This window comes from Trachinotus anak, unplaced genomic scaffold, assembly GCF_046630095.1.
Source record: "Trachinotus anak isolate AG129_WGS33_773 ecotype Australia unplaced genomic scaffold, CSIRO_AGI_Tana_v1 ptg000007l, whole genome shotgun sequence".
NCBI lineage: Eukaryota > Metazoa > Chordata > Actinopteri > Carangiformes > Carangidae > Trachinotus > Trachinotus anak.
The window spans coordinates 14,999,109-15,020,620 of NW_027273858.1; the positions used below are offsets into that span (position 1 = coordinate 14,999,109).

Consider the following 21,512-nt stretch of genomic DNA (forward strand, 5'->3'; position numbering starts at 1 on the left):
TTCTGTAATTTGGCATTCAGTTTGCATGTACGCCATCAGTGGAAAGTGACTGACACGTTTGATAAATGAACAATGTTTTCTTGATGTGTTTAGCTCGGTTATATATGCAGTTATACTCGTTGGGAAATGACAGCATCCTGACTGTTTACCCCTGTACTCTCATATTCAGGATATTAAGCTGATCAGACAGAAAGGCTAAGTCACACAGCCACCTTTCATCCTCTGCCTCAGTCACTGCCTACTACTGGCCCAACTTTCCCCCTCACTACGCTCCGAGCACATGTGCCAGTTTGTAAAGGTAGGTGGTAAATGAAACAAACAGCCATCTATTTGCACCCCACTGAGAAGTACTCAGCCTCCCACCTCTCTCGAAACTGGCTGCCTTCAGCAACAGCCTTCCACTCTTCAGCCATCAGCCATTGCTTTCTATCACTGTGTCCTGTGTAGTCAGGTTGTGTGCGTGCGCGTGTGTGTCAGAGCGGTGCTGTTGGCTAATTCTGTTCAACACATGGCATGCAACCACAAAGCACAGCTGCAACGAGGTGGGCCAGAAAAGCCTGAAAGCTGTGTTGATTTTGAGCATGGCGTATTTTAATCTAACTTCAGGTTATATTTGTTAGAAACAGGAGCAAGCTGGACGAACCCAACATTTCCTGGAGGGCAAAAAATGAGGACATCAATTAACTGGAAAGTCACATTTCCCCTGATGGCCACACACACAGAAGAATGTCTGATGCAACAGTGCAACCCACCATGAAATATTTTATTTGCAACATGACTGTCGTCCACAAAGTACCATTTTAGAGGACCGACTCCACTGTATAACTCGACTGTTGGCAGGTGAACATGTCTCTTCCAGTAATTGAACCCTCCATTTCTCTCATATAATGTGAAATATCTGTGTGCTTTTGGGAGAATGGGCACTTATGTCATAACTCGCATTTAGTTTAATAAAAACACAATCCACTCTAACAAGCCTTACTTGCTGTTATGTCTTTTCGACAACAGCTGTTTTAATTAGGCAGTTAAATGCTAAGCAGCAGTTATATAGAGGATAATGAGTTGGTTGATTAATTTGAAACGCAGTTCTTAGGTGTAAGTGCATAAATCACCTGCACATTAAAAAAAATGAGATTCAGATTGGAGTAACCGGGTTTAGTTCACAGTGTTAAAATGTCTATAAAAACAGAAAACAACATAAAATCCATGGATGTAAATACATTTTTATTTTTAACTACCGTTGCTTTGGCAGACATTTTTCATCAATTTAAATAACCGTGCATCCCTCTTCTTGTTAATACAAATTATTTAGATTTTGAGTCAGGGTGACCGCAGTCCCCTCTATTCAATAGTGAAATACTCCACCTGACATGACTATCTCTTCCACTGCCGCAGCAGCAGCAGTTACGAAAGAAATGAAGACAAATTCAGATCTGAAGAGCAGCTGTCCTGTTATGTCTGCAGTGTTCAGATGTTAGGTATGGGCCTATGAATTTTGAAGTAGCCTAGCAGCTGTTTAATATTGCAGTTTCTCATATGAAATTGACAAAACTTGCCATCAGCTAAATGTCGTCCGTCAGCAAAGTCCTACTGAATGTGCTCACGTCAGGGCAGCAATAACAAAACAATGAACATAAGATTGACAGTTGCTAAGACTGTGACTTGTCCTCGCGCCGCCACACACAAGTGTGTGATCCCAGATGAAGCCACAGAGTAAGCGGTGCAAGACTGAAATGCATCGTATCATCCAGGATCTGCAGCACTTACAGCTCAGCCATTTAACGCAGTGCACAAAAAATGATGCAAATCGACCGAAGGGATGCAAGGAAAGAAAATGAGAGAGAAATAAAAGCTGTGTTGACAACTTTTTAATTCAAAGAATCAAACTGCTGCGAGCAACATTCCTACTGTCTGACTCCAAGCAAACATCAGCTCCACTGGCTGCGGCAACCAAAAGCAACAGTGATGCTTGAGCAACATACTTTCAGAGTGAGGGAGATTGAGCTGCAGTGGTAATAATGGTGAAGATGGGCAGCATCATGGCGGCTGAAACCATCATTATTTTCTCATTCAGATGAGCTCTGTTTTTGTCCTGTGCAGCACACTCGCTGTACATGGAGGGCCAACCCTTGTACTTTGCTTTAACATTAAACTCAGGTTAAAATGGCCTAAAAGGTGAGGACAACAGGGTGGATAGAAACAGGCTGAGTGCTGGGATTCAAGGGGGGGGGGGCACATCATGCTTGGTGATTTCCATCATTCCCTGAACTCTCACAGTAATGTGAAACCTACAAACGCTTGCCCACAGATTGGTGAAGATTAATATCCATCCCCCCACATTAAGCACCTAACCATGTCAGTTATGGCACATCATAAAGCTGCACTGTTCAAACTAAGTGATGCTCAGTTGACTAATAACCTGATTGTGTGGGCCAGCGGTTCATACATAGCCTACCTGACCTCACACTGGCCACCATATGAACCACTGCAAGTTACTGAAGTTCACATCCCCATGTGTGTAAACTGACTCACTCTTGTAGCTGGCACTCCAGGGCTGATATCCATAGTAGCCGGTGATCCGCAGTATCCGCTCCTCTATGGACGCGCTGTTGATGTCCTCAACTGAGCGGGAGGACTTGAGGTCCTCTTTGATGGCCTCGTCCACCACCAGGTACTTGAGCTGTCTGAGCTGGGGGCTGATGTCCGAAAGCCTTCTGGGGCTCACGTCGGGCGATTTGCGCATCCCGCTGGGGAAGAAAGAGCAAGGGGCGGCGGTGTTAGGCTTCAGGACCAAGTGAAGACCCGTCGGCAAAGGGAAAGGGAGCCTGTAAACCTTGTGTATGACTTGATACGAGAAGAGTGGGAAGTCAGTGTTGTTAGGGGCCCCTGCAGCGCCTCTCTTGTACAGTAGGCTACAGAAATCATCATCCTTCACTGGCCTTGCGTCCGCACAACAACAGTGTGAAAGACACTAAGCCAAAGTGACTGGTCCTGCGACTGTTGTATAGGCTACTATGCACCGTGCAGCTCCTATTATAGGCTTACGGGAACTTGAAACTAATGAATCGATCGTGTGTGATTTGTAGAGATGGAGGAGCAACACTTGTGACAGCTCCGGGCATCATGTAGGACGATCACTGGAGCACAAAACTGCGCCCAGCCTACTATACGCAACAGCTCGTATCTAATGCCAGACAGGAAACAAACACTTGTTATTCTGTGTCCACCAGGTGAAATAAACCGAAAGAAGAATCGTTTTCTATTGCACCAATAAACCTCTGTAGTGTGATGTACCAGGCAAAGCAGAAGCCTCTCCAGGTCATCTGTTATGAAACCGTCGACACGTGAAAGCAAAAATATTATTTACTGACCCATTCACACAAAACCGCCGTGTTAAATTTCCCCCCTGTGCAGCCATATCCCAATCATTTTTTTGAATAGCACCGGGCTTGTAATCTGCCTCCAAACAATTACTATTAGGGAGAAGCCCTCACATTTAAAACATTATTGAGATTCACAGCAAAATAAGACTTAAGCTGCACTGATTATTTGTAACGCTCAAAGTCAGCTCACTTTATCAATGCACCTGGGGAATCAAGTGCGCAACAGGTGCGTCCTGCCTGCTGTCGTTCGCCTGCAGGGCGTTAGTGAAAGTTTAAAGGTCTTACATCGGCATCAAAGTAGTAGGAGGTCCGAGGTAGCACATACAGTCCCGGTGGGGCCGTGCGACCCGGTCCCACACCGTGCCCTCTCCATCGCCGTACATCCTCAAGGCCACAAAGCAGGGCAGCTACTGGAAATCTAAATCCTCATCAAGGCTGACGGAGACTAGAACCATCATCCCTCTCCTTCTCACCCCCACAGACATATGCCTGCCTGCCTGCCTGCCTGCCTGCCTGCCTGGCCACTACAGCTCAGGCTGTTTCAGCATTAAAAGGGTTGCGCTCTGCTCTGGATGCTGCCTGGTCCTGGAGGCACTGCAACAGCACCATCTACCGGATTCACCGGCCTCATCTGTAAGGCTGAAATAGAGAGAATACATTGTACCAGCCCATCCACAGATAGAGCTACACTTTCAAATTCCAATTGTTAGGCTGTTCCAGTACTTTCCCAGGTGAAATATAAGATAAAACTGAATCTAGTGTCCTTCTCAGGGCCCCAAATGGCCCTTGAATCTCAGTCATCACAAATCTGCATCGAGACTGACTCATCTCTCTCCCTATAAAGTATCTGAAAAATATTTTCTGTGGCTTTGTGGAGCGAAAATTCCTCAAACTGTCACATTAAGATAGGAATAGTAAGTCTCCCCGACTCAAGAGGATAAAAAAAAGAGATATTGTAGATTGAAGCATGGAGTATCGTGTGTTCTAGGTTTTTATTCATAAGACAATCAAGCAAAAGCGGATGGGAATGTTGGGCAGAGACGCATAAGATTTCACAAGTGTCTTTATAATATCAGTATCTGTCAAACAGTAAACTCCTGCTTATGTCTCTGGATATAAATACATGTCATTTGCCCCATTCAGTTTCACAGCATTTCTGTCATCCCATCAGTCACAGTACTCAAACTTTGCTCTTGTTTTCCTGGTATTTCTGTTTTGGTTTGTTTATTTCATGTATAGCCGCGTATGGATGTGGATGACTGAATTTGGCTCCTTTATCGAGTAGAATAGACGTATTGACTACACATTCCCATGCTGTTTTAAGATGTTTTTCAGCCATGTTGTACCAGCATACCAGCTTTTCTTACCAGACAACTTTTCTTAGTAACTATAGATTTCACAGCAATTCACAGGCCCCTTCTTTTGTCTACTTTGCCTAAAGAGTCCACCAGCATTTCAAAATAATGGCAGAGGCCTGTATTTCAAATGTCTGTGTATACAGAGGTAGACGTTAAAAAGCAGAAATGTTGTTTCTGTTCAATACCACAGAATCAAAGACAATTACAAGGATGCAGTTGATTACATCCAATCAGAGCTGTGCTTCCAGTAATGGGGTAATTATGTTCAGTGGTGGTGATTATGTCTCCTTGGAAATTAAAATCAAGTAAATGTATTTGTCTCTTGTGTTCAAGGGTGTGAACTGCGCAGCATTAACAGGACACAGTACACTTAGTGAGATTTGTTGTTAAAAAAAAAGTGACTCATGCCTGTCAGCAAGGTCCTCAAATGAATGTGGATTTTATTCTGTTGAAACCTTCGCACTGATTAGACTAAAGATGGCGTACATTTCATGCTCAGTCTATATTTATCTATAAAGTGCAACAAAGTTTAGATGAAGTAGATTATTTTCTGTTTCTTCCTAAATAAACCTAAATAACTAAGCAGTTCCAGCAATCAGGAAGAGTGGAGCATCTACCTTGCATGAATGGGGTAGCAATGCCCATAGGTTCCCGGTCTGTGGTCCACTCGCTGCATTGCGTCGGCATCCTGTGGGCTCCTGACTACGCAGAACAGCACAAGTGCACCGACTGTTTTGTGAAGACAGGTTTTTTGCATCGATCAGTGACCAGCTTCACCTCACATGTCCACACGGTGGGGTGGGGTTGGTGGGGGACCCTTGCTTACTCAAGCGAAAAAGTGGAGTCTAGTCATCAATAAGCGGGTCAACACCTCCCATCGACAAGTCTCAGGGAGGAGAGGATCAGGTTCGTCTTGCATAATGCAACTCTCAACTTCACGGCTCAGCCAAAGTCAAATCAATTCTCGCCCTCTCCTTTGCCAAAACTGAAGAATGTGGCTGCCTTTCCTGTGACATACAGCTCACATATATCAAAACAGTTTGTATGGATGGATTCCTGATATATTCAAGTCATTCATTCACTGCCATCTGGCACACCATCTTCCACTTCGGCAGACCTCTAATAGAGATTTAATTGGTGCCCCGATCTACAGGGCACTGCACTCCTTTCTAAATATGGATCAGAGATTAAGTGAGAGGCAAAGCTCAAGGCCAAGAAACATAAAATGAACAGTGAGGTTGATCCATCCTCTTGGTTCACACACAATATAGAAGGTATTGATTTGCTAACCAGATATATCCAGTTTCTAATGATCCATTAATTTTCATAAAAGCAGTTCCAGGAAAAGCCCAGGTTTAACCAATGGCATGAACAACGGCTATTTAAACAACTGGTTACTTGGCTTTTTATTATATAATGGCTATTTAATGACACCTGTGCTTTTGTTGACCTGTTAAATCAGGATCCAGGTTACTGGTGGTGTCTGTAGTCATGGAAAAACCAGCATCAAGGTTTCACTCTCCTTTATCCTAACCTCCCCTTTACTTCTTTTCCCTGAAAACCCTGTACAATTCAGTGCTTAGTCAGAAACAAAACCCTTCATTTTAGAAATCTTAAGCTCCTTTCTCAGTTATTTCCATTATTTCTCTTATCTTCCTGTGTCCAGTTGCATACAAAAAAAAAAAGTATGATGTAAATCCTGTCTCTTCTCACCATCAATATTTAATATGCAGCTCTCAGCCTGGAAACAGTAGGGCCACTGCTGATTGGCTGATGGGGGAGGAGAAGTGAAACTCTGAGCCAGTAAAAGAGGTCACGTTCATTACTGTGTGTTTAAGTCCTTAGAGGTTTGTAAACATTTTATTTCTCATTACTCAGCAGTTGCTTATGAGCTTATACATTTATCTATGCCAACATGTGGTGCAATTTGTCATTGGGATCCAGAGTGACACATCTATTCCTCTGTTGCTGAAGAAGGCGATTTCTGTTGAAATGTTATTTCAGCCAAAAGGAAACATAACCTTTATGGAATCGGCACCCTGTAGTCCCAGGGGCCTGTGTGATTTCTTTAGGCTATATTTGTTATTCAGCTGCCATTATTAGTAAGGTTGACGCACAGCTGGAGAGCAACCAGGAGAATCTCCACGGATAAAAGGACCTGCTGATGCTACTGTGTGCCAATGCTGTGAACCAGTTAGCTGCCCAGGCAAACAGCCCTGGCGACTTCTGTCTTCTTTTCTGGCCAGCCTTAACTGCCCTGATTTCACCCACAGATATTCCTTTTTTAGTTTTTTTGACAAATGATTACAAGACAACTAGAATTACCACCTCATGGTCATATGCCTCCACCCCTCGGACTAGCTTCAGATTACATCCCTTTTTTACCCAGAGTCATGTAAAATATGAACCATTAGTGTGAAATGTTGTCATAATTAATAATAATAAATAATAAAAAGTGTAAGTAAAAAGTGTTTTTTGAGGTCAAACTGACCTTGACCTTTGACATAAAAATTCTAATCAGTTCTTGAGTCCTGGTGAACATTTGTACCAATTTTGAATCCCTCAAGGTTTTATGGAGAGACTATGTTCACAAGGCCAAAACCACATTTTTGAGGTCACTGTGACCTCTACCTTTGACCTTTAGCCAAATAAAATCTAACCAGTTCATTGAGTCCAAGTGGACATTTATAACAAATTTGAAGAAATTCCATTAAGGTGTTACTGAGATATCTTCATGAGAATGGGATGGATGAACGAATGTACAGACAGATAGACAACCTGAAAACAATATGCCTCCCGCTCTGGCTGTTGCAGGTTCAGATGCATTAAAATATATGAAAATATATAAGTTCTAGAGGTAGGCTTCCACAGCTATTAATATTAAAAGTCATCTGTGAGATGATAGGAAATTTGACTTCAGAGGTGCTTTTCAGCTGACAGTTTCACAAAAGTGTTGAGGAAAATATTTTCGTTATCACATAGAGGATGAGCTCTGCCTGAACTGGGGTCCGATAGAAACACATCTCTTCTGACTATTAGTCATTCACAGCCATGTGGTTACTATGAATAGAACATATTTTTTGTTCTGGAAGTGATTGTGAATGGAACTAACATTTATTAGACTGAAAATCAGTCCACTGCTCTTTACATGTAAATCCTCCTGCTCTCTGTGCCTGAGACAAGCTGTACCTCTCCTGTCATAAATGTCTGCTTTGCATAATGGTTGCCCAATTTGCCAAAAGTGATTTGGAGTAATTGGTCACCACATGTAGCAGAGGAAAAAATCACCACTCTGCTTCTCCAAATCCTGAAAGTTGTCTAACATCCAACACTTGAAACAAGTGACCTCTTCCTTTGAATATTTATAACCAATTATTTCCAGTGAGATTTGCAGTGTGAGGACTTGGTGAGCCCTTCTCAGATTACTGTAAAGGCTTTCTGATAGGATTGAATAACTGACATGGCAATTAAATTAGCCAGTACTGGTCCTCCATGTGTGGAGGACCAGTACTGGATTAAAGTTGTGTTGGTCAAAAGCACACTGCTCTTTGCCTTTCCTCAAGTAATCAGTGGCTGCAAACATTTCCTCAGCGTTTTCACTCAGCTGAACATCACACACCCGGATGGCAGCTTTGGTGGGATGACAAAGTGGAAAAGACAGAAAAACGTGGGCCGTGCAGTTGCGTTCCCAGGAGTTGCTCCATCTGTTTCAGCTTGACTGATGATGATGTTTCAACCTGTGATGGTTTTCGTCAGAAGTCTGAACTGCTGGGAATACAACTGCGGATGACATTTTTTTTCCCTCTCTGTTCCTCTTTTTAATGTATTCATGGTTTGTTATCCAGCACCTAAATAAATGTGCATATACAGTCTTTGCATGGAGCCAAGTGTGAGTCCACACTGCAGAGATGGAGGTTTCACTGCAGAATGGTCGCAAGAGAGACTGTGCCTCTGGCTACGGCATTCCCTTGCCACTTCCTCTTTTTTCTCTTCCCTTCTTCTGGTCCTGTCAGTTTGTCTCACCTCTTATACATTCAAGACAGAGTTAACTGGGGCAGTGTATGTCCTGCTAAGTGTTTGCTGTGTGCATTTCTGAACATATATGATTTTTACGCCAAGAAAATAAAAGTGCCACGTCTGACTGCAACCTCAGACGCACAACTCCATATTTCATTTTAGTTATTTCTTGGGTACCTTAAGAAAAGTAAATCCTCACTATCGTTTAGAAAATATAATCAGCCCTCACTTCACACCAGCAAATTGAAACCACCGTGTTTGCAGTAGCAAATGAAAGTAGTTACAGAGCTGACAGTGGGGAATGTTTGTGCTTGAGGCCTCCTGCATTCCCATAGTCCCAGTGTGTGTGTCAGGATATAAATAGAGTTGCTCCACCATCAGAGAGCGGTGCTATAGGGTGGATGCCAGTTGTTGCCTCAGTCCAATCCAACCCACCCCCTGTCCTGGATGACCCCTGAGTCCTTGGACCACTAGTGCATGAGGAGCCAAAGTTGCAACAATAGACTTGTTGTAAAAAAAAAAAAAAAACCTGACTGATGAAATGTCAAGCATTACACAATATACTCCTGGGTGATTCTGCAGTGTGTGTTACTTTTTGGGCTTTGCTGGAGTGAGTGTGTGATACATCTACAACAAATTGTAACACAGCAGTGATGCATTATTTGTACAGTTCTGCATCCTTAAATAGTAGCTTTAGATTCAGTGCACTGATGCTTTTCTCATTTTCAGCACAGCGATAAAAATCATCCCGTTTGCAGGCTTTAAACATAAGGCTGAATTCTTTTATCTTTACAGCTCAGGCTCAGGTAGTTTCCTGTGTGGATATGCAAAAAGATCAAATAGCAATATTAATGATGAGAAGCGGCTGGCAAATTTCAGACTGGTGCATGGAGCTGGGCCCTCAGGGGATAGTCCTATTCTGCCCCAGTGCACTTCTGACTGGCAGTCGGGCTGCAGCTACTGACAACTGTACTGTATGTACAAGTTTGTGTGCAGGAACAAATTAAAAGTAAATAAAGGAGAGTCACAGTGCAGCATTAGGAGACGTGATGTCCTAAAGGGTAGGCGTGGTAGCTGGTGTTTTATTGGAGTGTCTGAAGTCAGCAAATTCGGTCTCATTTTGCGGTAAGCACAGACCTTGCTTGTGCATGCAGAACATTCAATTTCCAGCTTTTTATTCAATACCGTTTTTCCTTTTATAAAGACAAAAATACAAAAACTCATTCATCCACATTTAGCAGGCTGCAGATTCCTCTCGTGTGGGGCACCGTTTGTCATTGTCAGACCAGCCAACCCGCACCACCTGCTGCCAAAGACAGTTTGAGCAGCAGCAAATTACACATGCTTGCAGGGAAATCCGGTAATTGCTGTGAAAAAGTTGCACTGCCACCTGCAGGCAATGAATGATGTAGCTGCATTGTTTTAGAGCTACAGTTTATATTGTAAACCTGCACACAAGTTTTATAGTAGCATTACAAATGTTACCGCTTAAATATACTTAAATATAGTGTAAGCAGGGCTCACCTGATTTAAAGGACTATATGCAATGTGCAAACTGAATGAGAGTTGGAAGTCAGTTGCATGTGGCTCTGGGTTATTCTACTGTTGTGTTTTTGAGCAAGTTCTGTAATAGCTTTTTCTAAAGTTTGAATTACACGCACAGTACATATTATAAATTTAAGCAGGGATTCTAATCTGATTACAGTCGGATTTGCTCCAGTCACATTATGTAAATGAACAGACACAATTGGTATTTGGTGCCGATTCTGAATCTGGCAGGTTTGTACTGTATCAAACTGTCTGACATCCTCAACAGTTATTTCCAATTACTGTGCGCCCACAGGTAATTGTGTTCTCACAATGTGCACCCAATAAATACTTTGCCAGGAGCTGCTTTCCCCTCATCTTTATTCAGGCAGTTAAACTTGCTAACATGGATGCCGGCTCAGTGGCTCTGCAGTAAGAGGTGCCTGCATGTCAGAGGTAATTACACTTCTGTTCAATAAGAAATACAGCTGCTGGATAAAACAAAGCATTGCATTTGTTTTCTTTAGAATTTGTTGGGCGAGGAGCCAGCACAATAAACAAACCCAATTAAATTTACTCTCCTTTGAGAAATGTTTGCCACATGTAGCCATTAAATACAATAAACTGGGATATTATAGTACTGGGATGAATGCTGATGTTTTAAGGCATAAAATGACATTGACTAAGACATCAAGAAACAAAACAATTATATATATATATATATATATATATATATATATATATATATCAATCTAATATTATTATTAATTGTTGTACATATTTGTACATATTGCGCTAAATCAGTGTCTTTCAACAGCTAACAACATCCTGTCTGTTGTGAAGTGCCACATGTGATGAGTTTGATGTGCAAATCATTTCTAATTATGCTCAAAAAAGAAAGCATTTTCTGTTAATCACTGTCTGGGATATTTGAAAGACTCTTGTTCAGCACCTTCTTCAATTACTGCTCTTCTGTGATGGAGACAAAGACGTGCTAAACATCCACCTCCATTTCACATTCAAGGATTAGATGAAAAACTAAAATAGTGTATTCAAGCACCAACAATTTCATTCTTTCTTCTTTCTTCCCAAGACCTTACAGATAATTACATTCATTGCCATTTGTTCTACTCTTTTTTCCAATTCACCCAAGTGGGTTTGTGTGTACAAAAGCCCAGCAACTCTCCACAGCTCTCACCCTTAACTTGTATTCATTTAAGTACACTATTATGGTAAATACATGTTATATAATAACACGTGTAGCTGCAGGCAAACAGCTGAAACTGCTATCAGAGCACAGCACCCATAACCTGCCACTGGATCTGCTGATTTCATCACTGAGCATATGCACAGCAGCAGCTCTGGATAACACAGCCAGTGGGATAAAATAATTAACAAAGACATCAATAATAAACCAAGACTTTATTTAAGAGACACGGATATTTTACAGTTCATGGAATCCCTTCTTTATGCTGAAATGAAATTTACAGAAAACCTTGGTGGTAATGCTGCATTACAATATTGGTATTGCAACACTAAAATACTCGACTGTGCATATGTATCTACAGTACAGTATGCGCCACAACGACTGAAGAGATATGTACAGAAACCTGTGATTCCAAATATTCCAAACGTGTCCGTTTTGTCAGCATAAATAAACAATGTCAGTGTGCTTCCATTTGTAATCCTTGACACAACATTTACTCCCTGAACAGAACTAGAGCTACTTTACCTTCGAGACAAACTGCATGATGACAAACACTGCCGGGAACAGTAATGCTGAAAGGTCTAAGCCTGGGCATCTATTCAACATATCTACAAAACAGTGACACATCTTACAGTAAAAGAGAGAAATCCACACTTATCAAAATTCAAGTTCTCCTTTTTCTCAGCAGACAATATGAGCAGTATCAATGCTTCACAGTTTACATGAAGGCCCAGACTGGTGAAACAAAAAATAACAACAATCTGCTACTGATCTATAGAATACAATGTTCAAGATCAGTGAGTAACTGAGATGCTGACACGATCAAAGCTAATTTTGAAATTGGTCATGACACCTTGCTGCAGCTAAACTTGTCACCACTAAACTAACAGAGCCAGCGGAACAGCAAGAGGCGATGCTGCGGGCTGGTCAGGCCTTGAATCTCACTGTAGCAAACGGCATAAAAAACATTACATTCAAGACTATAAAAGGCTGCGACTGTGTCTCGATGAAGCGATGTAGCAGAGAAAGATGAGGTCAAAAATTCAGCAACAGAGACTGAAACACTGTTAAAACTGAGAAGAAATGCACGTCTTTCTATTAAATGCACTAAAAAGTATATGTGACCAATAAGCCTGCATTACAGTAATATGCTACACTGTATGTGTGGGTGTCTGCATCAAACAGAATATTAGAGGACGGATAATGGCATGAAATTAGTACTTCTGTCAGAACATTGTACCTCCTACTGGAAATCTATTTCTAAAAATACAAGTTCAATGTTAATGTCATGCAAACTTGCAAGTGTGCACCCACTGGTTTAAATTCAAATTATGTAACGTCATCACCCTTGTTGATGAGATTAAAAACTGATGTGGTAGATAATCAGAACTGGGACGGTTCAACTCACGCTGCACTGCTGCTGAGTGAATTTGTAGTTTCAAGTTTCCCTAACGTACCGTTTTTAGTACAGAATCACTTTCAGTAATTACTAACAAAATTTTGTAAACCTTCCTCATGTCATATCTAAAAATATAATTTTCGACATTCAAAGGATGTAAATACAGTAAAATAGTTTCTGTTCAATGTCATGCCTTTATATCAGCCACAAAAGAAGTAACATTATCTTTTTCATTAAAAATATCTCCTGTTTCACTGACGAAATCTTTGGAACCATGTCCCTTTACTTTCAGAGAAATCCCAGACAGTTTTTTTTTTCTGTACTACTGCCTGGTTCCAGTACATGTGCAAACTGAGCTCTCTTTATTGACAGTAAAATGCAAGAGGGCAGCCAGCTCCCTGTGGTTCCCTTTTTAAGCTGGGCTAACCTCACTTCCCTTTTCACACAGCACACATTAAGCAATTCAAACAAATCAATAAATTATAGTGCTTATTACCACATATGGACAACTTTGAAATAGCACTGCAACATGTTGAAAAAATACACATATTTGCAGACAAATACTTTCCCTCACAATGAAATGTGACAACGTGGAGTGCAACCAGAATAGTTACCACCTCTACAAAGATGAGCCAAAAATGCAAAACAAAACATAGACGGTGTAAAATGGTTCACTAATTCTTCATAAAATGTATTGTCTATTCTTTCAGATATGTGGTCAACCTCTCTGCAACCTCTCTTTCAGTCAACCACGTGACCCACATTATGCAATGGAAAAACAGGCCCCTGAAACTTTTCAAAAACTCTTTAAAAAAATCAATGAGTCAACCCATTGAAACGAATCCAATAAAGCATTTCAGAGCTTACCAACCAACAAACTTCGATCAGTTGGGAACCAGAAAACACGACACAACATATTACAAAGTCTCCTGATTCTCCACCTGAACAAACAATAAAAAAAAAAAATCTAAGAGATGAAAATTAATTAGTTTTTTATGTTTTGGCTTCATCTTTAAGGGTTGTTTTCATTCTAGATGACACTATACTTTACATCTTTCACCTGATTATGTACATTCCACATACCTGTCAAGCATCTCTATTTATAAGATACATACATATTGTACTACATATGTACTATTTTGTGACAGACTACAGATAATTGTCCTATAGTTGATCTAGATTTAAGAGACCAATTACTCTCTAAAATGTCCCTAAATATGCAATAAATTATAAAGCTCATAAAGGAGCTTAGCTCCTGTGAGTCATAAATACAGCAGAAGGCTTTTCTTTTATCGCTGACTTTGTTTTTAATTTTCTCCCTAATTAATGTGCATAAATTTAATCTCTGCTGCATAGCACTGTGTTGTCAGTATTGTGGTTCAGTAAAGGAGATTGTTTACTTGATCTGAACAGTCTCAACTACTCTGACTACTAAATTTTGCAGGGCTGAACTTTGCAGGATGCCTACAGCTGAGACTTAGGATCTACTCACTTTTGTCTACTTATAGTCTTGCGTGAATTACCCCCTACGTTCTTATTTTCCTCCCTCAATAGTTGTTTGCTCTGTCTTTGTTTACTGAATCATGGGATCATCATTGGGGGAGGCCAGAGTTGGGACACTAACAAATGGCTGGGTCTTGTCTTCATTTTGAACTGTGGCTCTGTTGGACACAGTGGTGAAGGACAGGTGGTCGTGATCCAAAATGGCGAGGCGGTCTTGCGGCTTCTCCTTCTTCAGGTAGAACATCTTCCTCAGCTGCTTCAGCTGCTGCAGCTCGCAGAAGGTCTCCAGCACCACTAGCATGACGATCAGACCCAGGATCAGGTAAACTGATGAGACAAACACATGCAAGGAAAGAGATTACAGGAAGTAAGAGTAATTAGCTGCAGTGATGAGCATTATCAAATATCACCATATTAAAAAAAACCATAACCACACATTTTCTGACAAGAAATCTATAACTGTAAAAAAAGTTTTAGCTCATTCAATTGGAAAAACACAACTAATGCTTTTCTTCCCTTTTGTCTCAAAACCTGTTATTTGTATGTACTGACACAAGAGGGCAGTGGCTAGGCAGCCATGTTGACAAGAACAGTGAGGGTGCTTTTGTTGGATGGTCTTACAGGAAGAGAAACACAGAGAAATAGTTTCAGACAATGCTGGAAATCCCCTCCCCTCCTCCATTTACACGTAGATGCGTGTTGAACAGTGCTAGTGGTAAAATCTTTCACTTCTACCTGATACAAACAGACCATCTGCCGGCATCTAACATGAAAAACCCCTCTGAAGCCCACTAGAAACCAAAGGTGTGTTTTGACAGGTGTTTGACCTCAATAAATTACAGTACTACAGCACTATCAGGGGCAAATTGAGCCTTAGCAACAGTCTAAAATACATATAAAATACCCTTTTCCTGGAAAACTGTAGTCTGCAGGAGGTGACACGTTTTCCTTTTATTGTACGAATACAGAATAGGGCTCCACCCTGCAATGCACATCGCAAAAGCAAAGACTGCTTATCACCAAAGGCAGAGGCAGAATCAACACATGAGCAACTGACACGAACTGTGTTAGCCAGTTGCTCATGTGTTGAAGAGAAGAGCTAACAATGTTAGCTCTTCTCTTCCAATACTTCAAATGTCATCACAAACAGTGGTGATGTCACTTCCAATACAGACGTGTAGTTTTTCACAGAGGAAGTTGTACAAATGTGTCTAGTGTCCTTTTGTACAAACAAACACGTTTTGTCGCAGGCGTCTCTCCTCCTACCGACCGACACATTGTGCCTGCTGAGTGACGTCTCCCTGGCTGGTGCGTACCACACGCCCACACCACACATGGCAGGTGACAGTGTTCGACATTCATCCACAGCTTTTCAAGACTCTGTGGGTTCAGTCCTGGCTTGTTTTCTTCTTCTCGTGACTATAAGCCCTGACAGTGCTGCTGACAGCAAGCTGCACAAATGCAATCAATGCCTCACCACGCACGCTCCTTTAGGCCATGGCCCAGTTTCTATCCTACACTGCGTGGTCTTGTTTCATCTGACTGGTTAACATGGCTTTAGACACGCAGGTAAATGTCAGAAGCATTATTAGCTTTGTCAGCAGCAAACCGCAGCTTGACAACTACCAAAGTGTGGAAATAATTCCCAAACCGATATTGCAACTGAACCACTTTAATGAGCTTTGCATTGTTTAGAAGCCTACACAGCTTGTTAAAGGCTGCAGTGGTTAAATTCTAGTTAAATGTATATACTTTTTTTTTTATTACATTTGTAATAGCAGCCTATTTTAAAATCGCTAGTAGTGATTCCTGCTAAACCTTTCATGTCATGATTCATAAAACTATAAATCACCTGTGTTTTTTCTCTAACCTCAAGCTGTTTTAAATGTAAGCGCTATAACTGATTTCTGACTTAATTGTACGGCAAGCTGAGATAAATAAAATGTGTGTTTACCATACTGTAAATGGAATAATAATTTTTTTTTAAATAGACTTTGACTAAACAGGTCAAACCAGAGACCCAGGTGGTTATGTCACAAAACCAGGGAGGTAAAAGTTCACCATCATAAAACCTGCTGTATGTAATATCCCCACATCAGCAAATCATTACAGCATTTACCCTGACAAACTGGCACCCTTTGAGAGCCCATTACTATACTACTTGTTATTTATTGTGGCCCAAATTATATAGGATTTACAGGGTTTCATTGCTGGATTGTTTTATAGCTCAATAAGGAACAAAGTGCTGCTCTTCCACAGCAAACAAATGACACAGCAATATCCTTTTTGCAAAAGGAAGCAGTTTATATGAAACGTGGCACTGATTTGAAACACATGCACTAACGAAAACAATGCTGTGTGCCCATTGTGTCATCTATTCATCTTGTGGTTACAGTAATTAGACTGAAGTGTCACAATTAAACCGACCATGAAATATGCTGTTCAAAAAGCTTCACATAGTACCGTTAAATGCACCTCAGTAAAGATGAAAATGGACAGTAAGATGAATTGATTTTAGACATTACAGCTACCGTTATCTGGCTGTAGCTCCAAATACAAAGAACCATCAGCACTCACCAGTGATGCCCACTTTGTAGAGCTCCCTGAACCTCTGATTAGCAGCCTCTCCAGGTACATAGTCTCCCAGGCCGATGGTGCTCAGGGAAATGAAGCAGAAGTAGAAGGACTCCAGGAAGTTCCAGTTCTCCTCCAGCGCTGAGAAGATGGCGGCGGGGATGAGGAAGAAGCAAGACATGGCTACCGTGGCGAGCAGAGTGGCGTGAACGATGGCCACCAGCGGCTTGGACAGGCCCCAGCGCGTGTGGATGTACATGATCGGCCTCCGTGTGCTGAACACCATGATCCTTTGCACCACAGCAGTGAGGAAGAGGAGGGTGAAGGGGATGCCGATCACAGAGTAGATGATGCAGAAGGCCTTCCCACCGTCCGACAGAGGTGCTGTGTGACCATATCCTGTACGAAAAAAACAAACAGGAAATGACAGAAAATGTTTCGGTTATACTTATGAAAGCAGCTGCAGGAACAGATTTTACATTTTCTATTAAACTATTAACTATCACACGATGTTAGTCCGTATTTCGTCATGTGGCACTTCTGTGTCAGGTGTGAAATTACTCACACAGTGGAGAATTTAGGTAAATATTCACCCACAAAAGTGATTTTGTGAGCACACATTCATACTCTATCTGTGGGTATTTTACGGAAATGACCCTCTGTTTTACATAACACCCCTGTACCACTAATACTCAGTAAATAAAGAGGCATATTTTTCTGCTGGCAAATATCACATGCTGACTTCTTATCGCAGCACTAACTGGCACAACACCTTGCTATAATAATATTTGCAGTATATGTTTACAGTTCTGATAAATGTGTTTGCTGATGAGATTCTTCATGTTAAAAAAAAAACTCAATATTGTGGCATAATTCAAATAAGATCCTGTTTGAGGATGTATTACTTCATTATCAGTATTATTAGGAAAATGCTCTTAATTCTTTTCTTTATTCAAACGTCTCTGTGCTCATATCATTAGCAACCTTTGCATCCGACTGTTGACTGTTTTTTATGAGCCTGCACTTCGTCTCCTCCACCAGGTTTTGGAATTCAGCCTGTTCCTGGCTTTTTTAAAAACTTTATTTAAACAGTGAGGCTTGGCTGAGCATACATTAAAAGCAATGCTCGGAAATATATAAGAGGGACAGGCAAAGTCATTCATTAAATATAAATGTCATTTAACAGAAGAACTGACAATAAACAAGGTACAGGCCCGATAACAGCATTGCAGGCAGGTTCAGGATGATTATTGACAACAGTCTTGAAGTTATGTCACATTGACGTGAAGGAGGCATTGCTATGTTCTCATGAGGTGGACCGAACAAGAGTGTTAAAAATACCTTGGCTCACTAACAATAGTGTGCAAATGAGGGGACACTAGTGCATCTGCTTGTGATATATGCTGTTAAAATCCCAAACAACTCACTTTCAGCTTTTTCTTAAACACATTGCAACTTCTTCTGTCAAGAATAAAATGAATTTATTTTACACTGGTTCCTGCACCTTTTTCCTCTGGTGAGAACAAAAGGAAATGCCGTATCATGCTGTCTCAAAATGTATTTTGTAACTACACTGTATTATTAGGAGGCCAACAATAATCAACAGCAGGTGTTTGATATATCAACCAAAATCGCTCTGGAAGTGCAACGGCGACTGAAAGAGGCAAAGACAGAAAAAGGGAAGCAAAACCTGTGAATTACAAAGAAGCCCAGCACGGTTTGATATCTGGATTGTCTGTTGAGTTTCTGTTTAGCCATCAACAGAATTTTGCTGAGACTCAAACAAGAAACAAAGAGCTTGTAATGCAGCCAGACCGCCGCTGCTGTACACGGTATCTGCATAATCACATAGGCCCTATGTTGAAACCTCACAGATAACTGCTGCCATGTGGTCAGACTAAAGTTCCTTAAGTAGACTGACTGACAGGTATCTGCATGCTATGCTCTTTTGTGCAATACTAGATAACAGAAAATGACTCTGTGCAGCGTTGTGCGAAACTGCCTTAACGCCTACAGACAAAATATACAAAACAATTTGTTTAAAGGGTTTGTCTAAATTAGAATATGTGATTTCCTTGGGGGAAAAGGAAGGTGATGTTGACATACACCCTGTCAAGTTTATGCACCTTTCTCCCTGACACTGGATATAGGTCTGCCTCTGTCCTACATACAGTGATATACTGTAGGCTATACTTTGCCACAGGGCTGCTCCTTTACAGAAATGTTATGCTTAGTGAAGGCTGTGCTGAGTGCAAAGCAGTGTTCGCCGTGCCAACATAAATGCAATAGAAAAACATATGGTCTAGCTTTAGGTTCTGTACTTATAAGATAAATGTTAAATGCATGTAAAGCCAACATGTTTTTTTGAGGATGAAGCAACTAACAGCTTTATGTCCTAATTTAAATCTTGGGATAAGTCGTCAAAGTGCTGAAGGAAGGGACATTAAATGTGCTTTAGGTAAATTAATTAGCCTTTCCTACGGGATACATTATTTTTGTTTCCACCAATGTTTTAGTATTCAGTAGGCCATGGGTCTGCGTGGCCTAGACAAAATGATATTTTGCTTGAATGACAAACCGAAGACGGAGAGAAGGCCAAAACAGGAGCCCATCTGAGACTAATTGTAGTTAAACGTGTGTACTATTTATAGCCTGTGTTGTGCTGCGCATCTGGGCGCCTGCAGCATCACCCACTCGGTCCGTCCTGAGCCCGTGGCCGGTGACCGACACTCACCTGTGGTGGACAGCACGGTGCTCGCAAAAAACAGCGCAGAGGTGAAGTCCCAGTTCCAGTTAGCGGAGGCGTTATTGAGGATGGAAACCCCATAATTACTGGCATCCAGAGCTTTCTTCAAAAACCTCTCCAGACGCTCCTCGGACAGACATTCATTGTCCTGGAGGAACTGCTTTTTCACGGCCCTCAGGTCCTGGCGCAGGGCGTCCTCATAGGGCAGCTCCACCGAGGAAAAGACGACAGCGCCGAAGACGAGATAAAGCAGATACCCCAAGACCAGAGACACAAAATACCACGTCGATTTGTGGCTCTGTATCAAACGCACACACGAATTGCTGGCTAGAGACTGAAGCATTTTCAAGAGGTTTATCACCTCCGAGTTACGTTACTGCTCGGATGAATAAAATAATAAACCGAGGTTATCAATTTAACCGCCTCACTTGTTTTATTGCCCAAATATCTTCCTGCGAGGGATGTTGTTAAGGACAAAGCTGAATTGAGGAGTCTCTTCCCCCTCCGGAAAACCTGCTCAAAACCTGCTGTGGTGGTTGAGGCTTTCGAGTGCAGTCGGAAATATCACAATTATGCAATAAGAGCAGTGTTTTTGACGAGAAGAGCCGATAGCCGTCCTCACTTGAAGTCGTCGTCGTCAGATGGACGTTTTCGGCAGAGAAGTACTGATGTAAGATGACTTCACAATAAGAAAAAAATAATCCCTTTACACTCATAGACATAGGCGCAACCCCGCTTCATGCAATTTCATCTTTGCCATTATCATAGGCTACAAAAAAAAAAGTACATTTGGCTTGATTTATAAAAAAAAAAAAAAACTATACAATTTCTAGTAACGTATCATTTCAAGTTTTTATTTTATTTCCGAAAAACACAAAAGGAAAGTCTCATGAATCAGTAGTTTTGATATTTCCGAGCCTCAACTGACACGTGAAGGAAACAAGTGATGTGGCGGCGACAAAGGCCGTGTGACGTAAGACCTCCTCTCCTCCCAGGTAATCTGCGATGTCTTTCAGTTTCTATTCAAAACAATCAAAGTAGACCATTGTCACTGTCTCTGAGCCTTTGTTACTAAATCAGGAGAGAGGAGCGACGCCCAGATACGCAATTGAAATACAGTGACGATGAGAGACAGCTGTGGCGTTAGGGCGAACTGGTCCTGCAGGCTGCTGATGAAAGTTTAAAAAAATAATTTACAATTTAAAAAAAAAAAAAAAAAAAAATTAATCCAGTATGTCTGTATAAACACTACACATTTTGCTGAATACATTTTGAAGCGACCACAGCTGCAGTTTTGATATGTTATTCTTGATTTTTTTTTTTTAATTTTATTTTGTCATATTACTGTTTCCTTTTTTTTAAATAAGATCTTACTTACCCTGTGTGAAATTTTGTATGAGTGTAAAGTTTCCTCCATGTTCCAGAAGGTTATTGGTTATTAACGAAAGTAAAATGTACATCATTTCTGTTGCTGCCTCTAAAATGGAACAAGGGTCAAAATAAGGTCATTGTTTCTGTCCTCACTGTACTTCATAACCCCAAAGGAAAGAGATGCAGCACATCCTGCATCTACAATTAGATAAGGTGTGACATACATTTTCCAGTAGTTTTTCCAGTGGTTTTTGTGTGATACTTCCTGAACTTTCTGTCACGCTAATACATGTTCACTTCATGTTCTTGAATCACGGATGTATTTAATCTTTAGTTCCTCTTTTGCTTCTTGCCTTGTGAAAACTAAAACAAATCTTTGAACAGGGCACTATACTTGAATCAAACAGTTGAGGCAGACACTTAAAAT

The 21,512-nt window shown here is 41.2% G+C and overlaps 2 protein-coding genes across 3 annotated transcripts in view; both read right to left on the reverse strand.

The window, feature by feature from the left end:
* slc35f3b (solute carrier family 35 member F3b) overlaps positions 1-5,003 on the reverse strand; it is a 50,618-nt gene extending 45,615 nt beyond the window's left edge. The window contains exons 1-2 of one of the 2 annotated variants that reach the window (XM_071480900.1): positions 3,669-5,003; positions 2,533-2,747 (exon numbers count right to left, since the gene is read on the reverse strand). In XM_071480900.1, coding sequence (XP_071337001.1) covers positions 2,533-2,747; positions 3,669-3,766 — 313 coding nt within the window. In that variant the 5' untranslated portion in view covers positions 3,767-5,003. The remainder of the gene's footprint in view (positions 1-2,532; positions 2,748-3,668) is intronic. The other variant, XM_071480901.1, reaches the window with a different exon arrangement.
* Positions 5,004-11,688: 6,685 nt separating this feature from the next.
* kcnk1b (potassium channel, subfamily K, member 1b) lies at positions 11,689-20,266 on the reverse strand. Its single transcript, XM_071480905.1, has 3 exons — positions 19,703-20,266; positions 16,972-17,367; positions 11,689-14,721 (listed from the first exon to the last, which is right to left on the reverse strand). Exons 1-3 carry the CDS (start codon positions 20,055-20,057, stop codon positions 14,465-14,467), a joined length of 1,008 nt encoding a protein of 335 aa, XP_071337006.1. The 5' UTR covers positions 20,058-20,266; the 3' UTR covers positions 11,689-14,464.
* Positions 20,267-21,512: the final 1,246 nt, after the last annotated feature.